At 46.1% G+C, this 12,400-nt stretch overlaps 1 protein-coding gene across 1 annotated transcript; it reads left to right on the top strand.

Annotated features, from left to right (window-relative positions):
• Positions 1 to 145: 145 nt before the first annotated feature.
• Positions 146 to 10,372, top strand: Mrpl2 (mitochondrial ribosomal protein L2). Its single transcript, XM_077684544.1, has 5 exons — positions 146 to 292; positions 675 to 967; positions 4,046 to 4,294; positions 4,812 to 4,948; positions 10,087 to 10,372. Exons 2-5 carry the CDS (start codon positions 706 to 708, stop codon positions 10,345 to 10,347), a joined length of 909 nt encoding a protein of 302 aa, XP_077540670.1. The 5' UTR covers positions 146 to 292; positions 675 to 705; the 3' UTR covers positions 10,348 to 10,372.
• The last annotated feature ends 2,028 nt before the right edge of the window (positions 10,373 to 12,400 follow it).

Here is a 12,400-nt window from a genome sequence, read left to right as displayed (position 1 = left end):
ATTTCGCATTTTCTACCGGCTACAACCAGTGTGGTAGCAATAAAACACCAATTGTAATCATTCTAGTCACAAAAACTCTTTTAAATTAAACGAGCAGTTTTTTTATAAATATTGTTTACAGCTATGTTTATAATTTTCGGTCATTGTTGTAATCTTTGTAGCCACAGCATGCCACCGCCAAATCTAGTCGAAGCGTGCCGCAGCAGCCGCAGCGTGAATCGAGTCGGCTGCTCGTAAACGTGCTATGAGTAGCACAAGTTTGCTTGAGTTGTGAGGAAAACCCTATTTTTAGGTGAGCAAATCTTTGTGCATTTTAAACGTAGCTAGAACACAATTACGACGACATGGTCAAACGCCAGCAAGTGTATTCTGAAAAACAGCGCTTGAAGTGAAACTCTGTACATAGCTTTCGCAGTTGTAACCTTACAAGTGCCCTTGAAATTGTTTATCTTCCGAAAGTTAGTCTGTCTGTTCCTACTCCGGTACCCACTATAATCTTACTCTAACCTTCCTATTATGTCCCGTGGCCGGTCGACCGCTAGAAGTCATAATCTGACGTAGCAAGGCAACGCTTAGCGGAGGTCTCTTTTCAATGCATCGTGCAGCTAGCAATTAGTTTGATTCCACAAAGTTGTTTTGCCGGCTTTATCTAACCCAGTTCTTCATTTTTCCAGGCTTCTGAAGGCCACCGATCGTTCGCGAGCCATGGCGGTGAGCTTGCTGGCCAGCCTGGCTCGTGCCGCTACGTCGCTGTTGGCGGCGCAGTTCGAGTCGCAAGTGCAGAGCCTTCGGCACCGCTCGATGCGGGCGTCGCGCCGTATCCGTGGCTACCCGCGGCCGCTGTGCGACAACGTGCAGCGACCCGAGCCCAGCAAGTACGGCTGGCGGCCCATACTACCCGAGGACGGCGTCTACACCACCAAGAAGCTCCCCATCCGAAAGCTGGGCGGCCGGGATCCCGTTACTGGTAAACGCAGAACTATCTCGACTGACGTCGTGCGTTCGTTTTAATTCTGGAATTCGTTATATTCTAAAATCAGTTAAACATCGTTACAGCGAACAGTTATAGGCGAATTATCGGCTATAGCGAACTGAATGCAAACTTTGGTTGGTCACGCTTTACAGTCAAACCCGTTTATAGCGAATTGCAATATGCACCGCGATTAGTTCTATATATCCAATAGTTCGATATAGCCGAACCCGCCTATAACGAACTTATTGTTACAAGTTCGCAATCCGCGGGAGCCCCCTTCCCCCTCCCGAACTCCACCATCCCCGCATGCAGACACGAACACAGTAAAGTAGCCGTTACCATACCCAAAATAATCCATTTATTGCAAGTAATAAAGCTACTTTCCGCCTGAACTGCCTACTTTGCAAAGAAAAAAGCGGTGATTTTTGTTTAGACTTTCGTTTTGGCGGCTTCAACTAGCATAGCATTCTCTGCACGAAACATTATTTGCACCAGTTCGAGTCCACGTACTCCAAAATCTAAGAAGCATTGGCGGAGCACATTGACTGACGAAAGCACTTCATTATAAGCGTCGGACGGCTTTCACTCGCGACATCATCGGGAATGTGGGGGAGCTCTTCCCACAGTTCACCGATGCTGCTGTCTTGGTCCGGACTCGCTGACTGTGCGGGTTCCGTCGTGAGTCCCGCACACCGGAAACAGTTACGGAAAGTGTTGGGCGTCATGTCGCTCCGTGCGAGGCGCAATGTCTAAGTCGCAACTCTTGCTCCGTGGTCGCGGCCAATCCACATCTCAATCGCCGCTCCGAGACCATGCATTTCGGCGCCCATTCTAGGTGCGCAGAGTTCGATATATCGGATGTAAACTTTGTTATAAGGAATATGTTTCCTATGTATTTCCGTAACTTAATTATTTTTGTTCGATATATAGCATAATTCGCTCTATCCGAGTTGGTTATAGCCGGGTGTGACTGTATTTCAACGCAGTGTCTAGAGTTACGTCCGACGGAACTTTAAGCCAGTTTCTAGAGTTACGTCCGATGTAACCCAAAATTGAAAACCAAAGTTACGTCCGACAAGAGTCCTGGTCCGACGGAACTTAGGCCAATGTTTTGGGTTACATCAGGCATAACGTAAAGCACAAAAAAAAAATTTTACAGCTAATGGCACCAAATACCGTGATGCTCTACATGTATAATCCGTACGCAACATTGAGGTTCCTCGATTATCAGTCCTGGATCATCCGCGGACTGCCCGAGACGCGATCCGGTGCTCGATTTTCCCATGTATTCCTATGGGACTTCCGGTCCGAACGCAGTCGTCGCACTGCCCGTGGACCATCCAGGACTGGTAAATCGAGGGGGCCAATTATTGAAATGGTCGCTTTTACAGTACATGACGTCAAATTCGAAAACACAAATGTTGCTGCTTTACGGCCAAACCAGTTCAGAATCAGTAAATCATAGGTAACATGTTTGACAGCGCCGGTTCCCCGTCAATCGAGCGGCCAGGGGCATGATATAAGTGCCCACACTACTGCAGCGATCTGGGTTCGAATCCCAGCTGAATTGGAGTTTTTTTTTTTTTTAATTAAAAGATTCAAATTTTTCTGTACTAGTCCATGTACACTTCTTTCCATATCCAACTCATGCAAGCAAAGGACAAGACGGGAATCAACAAAATAGAACCTCCTCACATTTTTCATTAGTCAGCTCGATCAATTAAGTAAAATTTGTTGACATTTCTTTTTTTCCTGTGAAGAAGAAAAGGGCTACCAGGACATCCGCTTTATTACCCCTAATCAATTATTTATTATTAAGGGTAGGTTATCGATCGATTAACCTTTCGATTAATCGATTAATGCAAACTAAGTAGCCCAGAACAGCGTTTTCAATGAAGTCTGTTTCAGGCACCAGCATTGCTACTGGTTGGCTGTAAAAAAGATTTCCGACGGGTGTTCAAATATGTGGGCGTGAGTTAATGCATGCTTTACTTCCCCAAGCTAGAATATTGTTTGTCCCCAACTTTACAAAGAACAATCGGCCCGCCAACAAAATGCACAGCTTTTCAACGTGCTTCAGTTTTCTCTGGCGTACACCCCCCTTTATTCCTGTCAGAGGAAATCAGGTTCCATCTGGCAAGTAGAGATAAAAGTAAACAGGGCATACAGTCAAACCCTGTTATAACGAACAGCGTGATTCAAGGCAATTTGTTCGCTTTAGGAAGTAGTTCGATATAACTGAACCTGCTTATAACGAACCTCAGTATCAAATTCGTTTTAAACAATGTGAACAGTTGAATGAAAACACGATAACGAAAGAAAGACCATGCCGCTCACCATTGATACTAATATACTCCAAAAATAATTTATTTCGGAGAAATGTACACCTATTTGCAGAAGAGAGTGATTTTTGCCTGAATACTGCGCTTAGCACCATCAATGAAAATCGCATTCTCGACACGCGACATCGTTTCGACTAACTCCAGTGCACTTCCCTGTATTTCGGCGCAGTATCGCCACAGCACATCAGTAGCAGAAAAAGCTCCTTGCAACGTCGGGCGAGGGCTATCGTCTTCTGGTGGTGGCTTTTTGGTGGCACCGGTAGCAGAAGCCATCACGTCAGCAGAGATTTAAGTATCCAGAGGGCTCGTTGTCGCAGTGTCGTCGTTTTTGGACACTCAAAATGTCCTCAATAGCAACTTTTTTCTGGCATAGCATCCGGAGTATCGGCAAGTTCTTTCCAAATCGCTGTGGCCCGGAGGCTAGGCACAGCCGGTGCAGAAGCACATTGGCGGGCGTTTGATGAGCGATCGCTCGCACTCAGAGTTCGATATGTCCAATGTTTAGTTCGTTATAAAAAATACATTTTACATGCATAATGGCAAAAGAACTTTGAGTGTTCGCTATAAAGCATAATTGGCTCTATCCAAGTTTGTTATACATTTTCGGGTTTGACTGTATAGACAGTTTCTGCGTACACCTGCATTTATTCCGGTCAGGAAAAGTCAGCTTCCATTTCACGAGGAAAAACAAAGGTAAGCAGGGCGTGTAAGCACTTTGTAACCCTCGCAGGGCACGTGGTGGTGCGGACGATTGGCGGAGGCATGAAGCGGTGGTTCCGCTGGATCGACCACAAGCGGTTGGGCAAGGAGGACGGGGGCAAGCTTGAGGAACGGGTGTACCAGGTGCGGTACGACCCCCTGCGCACCGCCCGCCTCGCCCTGGTGGCCTCGGGTGAGCACAAGCGCTGGCTCACGGCCACCGAGGGCATCAAGCCGGGTGACATCATCACCACCTCTTCGGAGATCCCGCGCATCCCGGGTAAGTAGTTTTTCGGGGCCCAAGATGTCTTGTACCTCCTCTAACGTAAGGTAGCGCTGCATCCCTGCTGAAGAAATCACCTTTGATGCACCAGGGAACTCATTGCAAAAAGCAGTACGCTTGTGATACTGTGATGCAACACTGTGATGCAACACTGTTTCCCTCAAAACTGCTTCAGACATGCAATCTATTCAATTCGCTTTCCTGTGCTTTAAAATGTTCTCTCCAAATTTTACCCTCCGCAATTATCACACCCCCAACTTCGCATCAATTTTTCTAGAAAAAAAACAGTGTGATCATTATGCGAGTAGCAAAATACAGTAGGCTGAAAAGACAGATTTGCTTTGGCCAAACCAAAAGGCCACCTTTCCACACTGGCCTCATTGAGTGTAGAAGTGCTGTTACTAAGCTCCCCGTGAGCCAATGTACAAGTGCAGTAGAAAACTGATGGCCCCCCAGTGTGATCTGGCAGTGATGGTAGTCTCTCTCCCTTCCTTTTCCTGCCTTGCCAATCCAGTGCGTCCCAAGGAGGGTGACGCCCACCCACTGGGTGCCCTGCCCGTGTCCACCCTGGTGCACCACATTGAGAAGTACCCTGGCGAGGGAGGCGTCATGTGTCGAGCTGCTGGGGCCTCCGCGCAGATCCTACGAAAGGTGAGTGGGCTGTTCTTTTATTTAAGGTGGTGGATTGTTTTTTGGGGACCTAAGTCTTGGAAATAATTCTGTCTTTTTTTTTTTTTTTTTTTTTTCATATTTCTTATCGTGGAAGCGGGGTTCAGAGATGAGTGATGTCTCGACTGCATGGTGTTTGTCTCGTGGAGTCCATAAATGAATTTGCCAGTTTTTTTTGTGTGTGTTTGCATTGCATAAACAGGCTCAAATAAATGCGCTTTTAATTGTTTGTTCAGTTTCTGAAGTGGTATCTAATTTATAAAGCCTGAAAGAAGAAGAACTACCATGCAACATCTGTGGCAGCCACAAGAACTACAGCATGGAGACAGTGAATGCAAACTCTTCGAGCAATGTGATTGGAAGATGCCCCAGCTTTTAAAGTTGATGAATGTGCACTTGCGTTTGTGCCAGTTTTACTTTTTCTTTAGGAAAAAAAACTTTAGTACTACTGGCAATGAGCATGTGTGTTGGAGTGTAGTTGTGGTTTCAACGTCAATCCAAATGGCCTACAGATCTCGATTTCACTTCTTTTGTTCAATGGGGTCCTCAAATGAGGACACCACTCTAACTTAATGCTCATAAAGACGTTCATCCTCTCTCTCTCGCTCCACTAGAGAGCGGGTTACTCAAACTCAATAGAAGAAAAGTTGTTGGTGTTCCTGTGGCCTGTATCATGAGAGGGAGTGGCCAGGAATCAGAAGCTTCAAGGCGCTGATGCGCCGGCTCCCCAAAATTCGCAAAATTTTGAACAACTGCGAACGTAAAATTGGATACGCAGAGACGTAATACACACCATTATGTGGGGAAGCGAAAGCGAGGAAAGGTGTTTTATTGATTTATTTTCGGGTTTAAAGCACCGAAGCTACATTAGGACTATGAGGCGCGCTGTATCGGATGGCGCCGGATTAATTTTGACCTCCGGGGGATCTTTACCATACGCGGAAATCTCGCCACACGGGCGTTTTTGTTTTTCGCCTCCATCAGAAAAGCAGCCATTGCACACCGGGATCGATCCCACGTCCTTGGGCTCAGCAGAGGGAAGAAAGAGATGCAAACACGGTGTAGTAGAGAAGAAGCCGCTCCAAGTAATTCACGTCACAAGACGAAGAAATGAATGCGAAGAAAGCTACGCAAATATGATGTAGCAGTAAAGGAAATGCTAATAAGTGATGCCAGGCTTTTTTTCGCCTTCATCAGAAGACGTAAGCTGGCTTAATTAAGTGCCTCCAGGATTTTGCTTGTTTTTGTTTTTCGTTTCAATCATTCCGTACGAATTTGAAAGGTACTGATCGTCTGCAGTCACACAAAACTGTTAATTGGCTTAGCTTTGCCAATTATGCATCGCACTTAGAAATTTTTATCGCCTGGGCAGAGTAGAAGTGCAAAAAAAAGTAAGGTGATGACTCGTACTTACTACGTGAAAATATATGCCAAACCATCCATGGGTAATGAAACTGACGCGCATCGATTAGCGTTGTTCGCAAGCAAGGTATGTACGTCTGGAAGCCGAGTTGAGCAGACACCATCGCGTTGGGCAATGAATGATCATCGCAGTCACGTGATCTCTCGCTTGTTCGCGAAATAGGCCTGAGTTAGATGTTTCACAATCTTGCAATTTAAATGAAATTTTTGAAACAACTTTGATGTTGTATAAGTTTTCTCGGTATATATTATTGTTTTACTCAAAAATAAACGCCTTACTTTCATCGTGTGACTTCCAGAACGCGAGTAATTTCAGACCAGAAGTAACGACCAAAATTTTATACCTCATACGATGAAATGCGGGTCGCCGCGAGGCCGGCGATGTCGCGACATGCACAGTCAGCATGGTACGCATGCATTGTTATCTCACTGTTCTTTTACGGTGATGCGTAAGTGGTGAGATGATACATGTGTCGGTGCTTTTCTCCTTACCTGCGCACAGCTAAGCGATTATGAGGTCATATACACTGTTCATTATTGAATGGGGTAAATTTTTTCCCGCGTGAAAAACGAGCTACACTTCCCGACTTCGGGGTGCTTCCTCCCAAGCGTACATTTTTTAGCTCCCGCAGCCCAGTTCTTTTTAGGGGCACTTTTATAAGTGGCGTATGATGTTTTACAGTACACTTTTCGCCCGCATTATCAGCTTTTTTCACGCATGAACTTAGTTTGCCCCTCGTGTTGCGTTTCAGCGAACGGTTAGAGGCGCCCACTGGAGCTTCCTGCATCGCACGGGTGGTCTCCGCGGCTGCGTCAGCGCGCCTGTGGCTCACGAGGCGCGTTTTTGCGCACAGAAAATGCCCCATGCGGTTCACACTGATGCCTGCATAGGCGATTAAGCTCCGATGAACAGAAGCAGTGCGCTAACCATGTGTCTGCTCCATGTTTTCGTTTGCAGGAAGCGCTTGATGCGGTTAACAGTTCATTTTAACCCTAAACTTCAATGTAGCAAAATTTCAACGTAACGAAGTAAATTACGAGTTTTACCATTTTCGTTGCATCGAGGTTCAACTGTATGCGGATCGCATACACACTAGTAGGAGTTATTTCCTTCCATGGACTTTATTAAGCCTAGTGCCCACTGCAAACTAGCAGAGTGGAGCCACAATCTTCAAGGCCAAGTCTAGTGTGGGCTCGGTTTGCACTTTGCGATCGACTTCCTATGACCCATCGGCGATTCAGCAAGCTGTGTAGTCAGCGCAGTCAAGTCAGTCCGATAGAATTGACATCGCAGGAGACGTCATGGGAAATCGGCAAGGAGGATAGCTCTATAGAATTTATTTTCCTACTAAATAAAGTCGCAACGACGCACCGATACTGGTCAAAACATGGCCTAGAGACCGCAGACTACAACTTGTGCAAGCAATCCCACAATATTCACAAATCACTTGAGGGTCCCTTGCAAAGGACCATGAGGTCAAATTTCAGCCTTGTTTTACTTGAAAGAGCTGTCATTTGGTAACGCAGGGCTGGCAATGCCAGCCCTGAAGAATGTTTTCACTAAAAAGAAAAAACTAGCAAGCATTTAAAAGCTTTTGAAGTTTTCGTTACGCGACGTCAGTGGTGATGTCATGAAGGAAAATACTGAAAACAGAGTTGTCAGTGTGTTATGAGGGCCACGTAGATAAAATAAAAGTTTGGTTCATTCAAAGAGCTGCTTTGACCCAGTTTTAATGCTGACTTTCAGCATAGAGCTAGGCATTAAGGAAGACAGGTGAAGGGTTGGCGACTTGTTAGCCACTTTATCACTGGGTCTTCATGACATCACATGGGTTTGTTTTAAGCGCACAGCACTTTAGGGGCTCACCTTGTCGTCGTAGCTCGCTCGCTGGACCCAAGTAGAGCCACATGGCGTTCCGTCGTAGCGGCTGTCATCGCGGCATCCCACAGAGGCTTCGAAAGCCAAGCGGTTTATATAGTCATAACCGTTTGAAACTCGTGAACCACTGGCACTTGTCATACACCTCCCGCTGTTTAGCGCAAAGAAAGCGGCAAGTACATTTGAGGCAAAATATGCGTAATTAACCGGCAGCGTCCTCGTTCATTTAGTTCGCACCGCTCGTTGGGTTGGTTTTTACTAAGCGAAAGAAAGCGGGAGTGCAACGCCAGCATGTGCGGGAGGAAAAGCAAGCACAAAAAGAACAGAACTCCGGTTTTATTGTACTACTTATTATGGGGGCACTACCACAGTTGCACAGGGCCAGAGTTCTTAGTGTCTCCCATTTAAAAAATGTCTATTTCGTGCCTGTTTCAGTTGTGACATAGGTGCACTTGCAAGGCTTCTGACAAATATATCATGCGCAGAAGCGGACGCCTTACCTTGCTTGTGCTCGTCGCACCTGATTGTCTGCTTTCAGCCAATAGGGCTCACCCGAAATGGACATGAAGTGGACAAAACTGACAATTCCGCCCCAGTTGTGTTTCTTGTGGTGCGGCAGAAAACTCTGAACTAGCTGTGGTAAGGACAGTGCTCCGCAATGTTATTTACAAGCAATGATGATGATGGTTGGTGCTTAAAGGAGCCATGCAGAGAAAATACGTTTGTTTTATTCGAAAGATCTGGCGCGTTATTGGCGGTGAGCGCGAACACAGGCGGCGCTGCGAAGCGCGCCTCCGTGACGTCAGCTTAGGGATTCTCGCATTTGTCGTCTGCTTCACTCAGGATCGCTCTCCCTACTGTTTTTTTGCGCTCGGTCAACGTCTGATGCTTGTCCGCACCAGAATTGGCGTGTGGGTAACTTTTTATCGGAATAATAGGCTTAAAATCGCATCACTAGCTGATGGTGTCAATTAAAGTATAGTTTGGATACCGCTATGGGAGAAACATTGCCGGCGCCACCCCATTCCTTGCGAAGCCGGTCCTGTGCGGAGCGCGAAGAGTCGGAGCTAGGCCTCAGCTTCTCATGTAAGCATTCCAACAAAAGGAACAGTCAGCTGCTAATAACCGACAACAGCGAAAATGGAAGACCAAAACAAATTCTAGGCCTTCAGGGCTGTCGGCTTTGGCAGAAGGCATCTCGATTCCCGGTAATCATATGTAAGGTAAAACAGCTTTTGCAACCTTGCCGAACGCTCGAACGCGTTTTGTCCCATCACTTTACGTTGTCAAGGCATGAAAGTTTGCCGACATGGACTATAGACTGCAAAAACTGTAGGTTGAGTTCCAAATAACCCAGTGTGTATATACGCGCGGGCTGATTCTGTGCGAGGCATCCAACCAGTATGAAGGTTTATTGAGCAAAACGAGTCACGTCTTCATTAAATTTATAGTAACACATATATGTTTGTTAAGACCTGGAGGATATTTCGGAACATTTTGCACAGCCATATCTTCCCGATATTCGGATATGCGTTATAGGAAAACTGCACTCAAGAGGAGGAGGAGTAAGAGGAGGAGGGGAAAACTTTGTTTAACAATTAAATCGTTCTGGTTAGTGGACCGGGTCCTCAGTCCAGGACAAGAGAGTAAAAGAAATTTTCTTCAAATCATAGAATGCCATCCCGAGTAGAATAGGATTTGCCAGCAAAGCACGTTTACGAGTAGCGGTAACCAGCACCCGTTGCTTGTCCATTGCTGTGGTTGTTGTCCTTCCCTGTTCCTCGAAAGAGAAGGGTGTCGTCACCTCGGGTGTCCGCAGGTGGACGACCGGGTGATCATCCAGCTGCCCTCGAAGCTGCAGGTGTCGCTGAGCGAGAAGTGCATGGCCGTGGTGGGCCAGGTGTCCAACGCCAAGCGGATGGAGACCTTCTACCCCATCGGCAGCCCCAACCGCATGCGCCGCTTGGGACACCGGCCCCGCTCCGGGTTCTGGCACCGCAAGGACGGCTACTGCGGCCGCAAGTTACGCGCCCCACCCCCAGTCAAGGTCTACCCCTTGCAGAGGCCTCTGGAACTTTAGCTGTAATAAAGGACCCGCCCCCGTCTCCTGATTTTTTTTTTTGTCAGAGATTGGCAACAGAAGTTGCCGCAGCGCCTCATGACTGCGGGCAGCTGTTTCTCTGGAAGGTGCAAAGCATGCCTTACCACGACTATTTTGAACATGACATGAGTTGTTTTAGTGACCTTTCAGGCTTGATCTGCTAATAAATTACTGCAGCAGCAACAGGCAAACTACGTGGCAAAGAGCCGACGATGTGACGCATTAAGCGCAATCTCCTTTTAAAGCACGTGCCTGCACTGACGTCAGAAGCTGTCGCTTCAGCAGAATGATGCGCTGCACGAAATGTTGCTGTTGTCAACTTGTACTGAGGTATAGACATTGGTGTTATCACTTTCAAAACCGTAGTGCACTTGATTTCAAGCGCAACTATCGAGGTGAAGGTTTGTTCAGAAAAGTGCACTGCACTCGGGTACAACTTGTAAACAACAGCAAAAGTTGTCTTTGAGCCTGGTCACCACAGCTGGTTGTTCGTCCACACGGCACAAAAAGTGCACTACTGTGAGTATTTTCAAAGTGACCCAGGTCATAATTTCCGTGACTTTTTGGGTGTAATCGTATAAACTATTGCAGCGACGAAAAGCAAATTACTTGAAAAAAAAAATGCAGATGATGGCACACATTACAAGCAACCTCCTTAAAACTGTAAACACTCGCATTGATGTCTGGGTAAATATGAGCTGCTGCCGTTCTTAAGTTGTATCCGTGCATAGACATCTACTCAGGCAGTGTTTTTAATTTTTAAAATAATTGCGCTGGTAATTTGGAGCGTCTTTGCCGTGCATTGCTGGACACAATCGCCTGAAACGGGCCAATCTTTCTTCTTAACGTGTGGGTGAGGGAATGTATCCAACACCCTTGACCAGGGGAGTGTTGCTTTGCTTGGGAGAGCATGGCCTCGAAAAATGTTAACCTCCAAAACACCTGACAGGAGCTATGAAGACAACATGCATCAAGACTCGTACCTTGAAGTAACAAACATGCCTGTCATTTAAAATAAAACAAAAGGTGGGCGACTGTGCTCCAAGGCCTTTCCTGCACACACTAGTAGGCAATGACTGGCAGACGACCATAACAGTGACTGCAATCGATACAAAAAATGCTGGCTTGTAGGCTTGCGAAAAAAAAACGAATTTGAGCTGTATATCCAATTCAGCAATTTATTTTCTTTGCAAGTAATTCAATTAAAATAACGCTTTTTATGCAAAGCGAGTGATACGATAGCAGTGCATCTCAACTGCTTAAAGGCAAGCTGAACTCTGACTCACAATTTGCAGAAAGCATCGAGCACTAGATTGGGCTGAAGGTGTTGGATTCAGCGCGGTTATCTTCCGAGCAAGAAAGTTTTATTCCCTGAAGCTGGAACAAAACCCACGGCTGTGCCTTAACATGTTTAATTCTACAGTTCCTGCTGGATTGTGCCTTCGACATTTGAGTCAGTCTGCCGGGCCCTCCATCCTTTCTTTTTTCTTTTAACAAGCCATGGTGACTGAACGAGGCTATCCGAAATGAACTCTTAACGAAGGTGCCACAATGACAAAATAGAACTTCGTTCAATTTGAAAAAAAAAAAAAAAAACTAGTAACGTACGTAGTTGCGATAGTTGTTCGATCATACTTGAGGGGGTGTACACTGCAAAAGGACGAAGGACAGAAAGGATGCACAAGGACGAAGCGCTTTGTCCTTGTGCATCCTTTCTGTCCTTCATCCTTTTTTTTCGCAACATCCCCTTAAGTTGAAAGAACTAGCAACTGGTAATTCAAAGTTGGCTCCATTCCAGCCACGAGAATTTTTAACAAAAAATAAAGGAATGTTGAAAAAATCTCAAATTTGATGTTGCAGGGACGTAATATTGGCAGAAGTGACGTTATACGGGCAAGCACTAAGAACGATTAACTGCTGTTAGGGTTCAAGTGATAAGATCGAATGGAAACAAACATAAGCCCCACTGCAATTGCTCAGTCTTGTTTCTTGGCAGTAGCTTTCGTCAGCAGCCACCAATTGCACAAACAAG

This window comes from Haemaphysalis longicornis, unplaced genomic scaffold (genome assembly GCF_048455015.1).
Source record: "Haemaphysalis longicornis isolate Haplotype H1 unplaced genomic scaffold, Haemaphysalis longicornis Haplotype H1 scaffold_9, whole genome shotgun sequence".
Lineage (NCBI taxonomy): Eukaryota > Metazoa > Arthropoda > Arachnida > Ixodida > Ixodidae > Haemaphysalis > Haemaphysalis longicornis.
Note: the sequence above shows the minus strand (reverse complement) of the source record. Positions and strands in the feature narration are given on the sequence as shown.

What these genes read in the sequence shown, in the direction of transcription:
- Mrpl2 (XM_077684544.1), top strand. Translation starts at nt 706, where the DNA reads ATGGCGGTGAGCTTGCTGGCCAGCCTGGCTCGTGCCGCTACGTCGCTG. An exon ending in CGGCCGGGATCCCGTTACTG is followed by an intron (nt 968 to 4,045) that starts GTAAACGCAGAA and finishes TAACCCTCGCAG; the next exon opens with GGCACGTGGTGGTGCGGACG. An exon ending in CCGCGCAGATCCTACGAAAG is followed by an intron (nt 4,949 to 10,086) that starts GTGAGTGGGCTG and finishes GGGTGTCCGCAG; the next exon opens with GTGGACGACCGGGTGATCAT.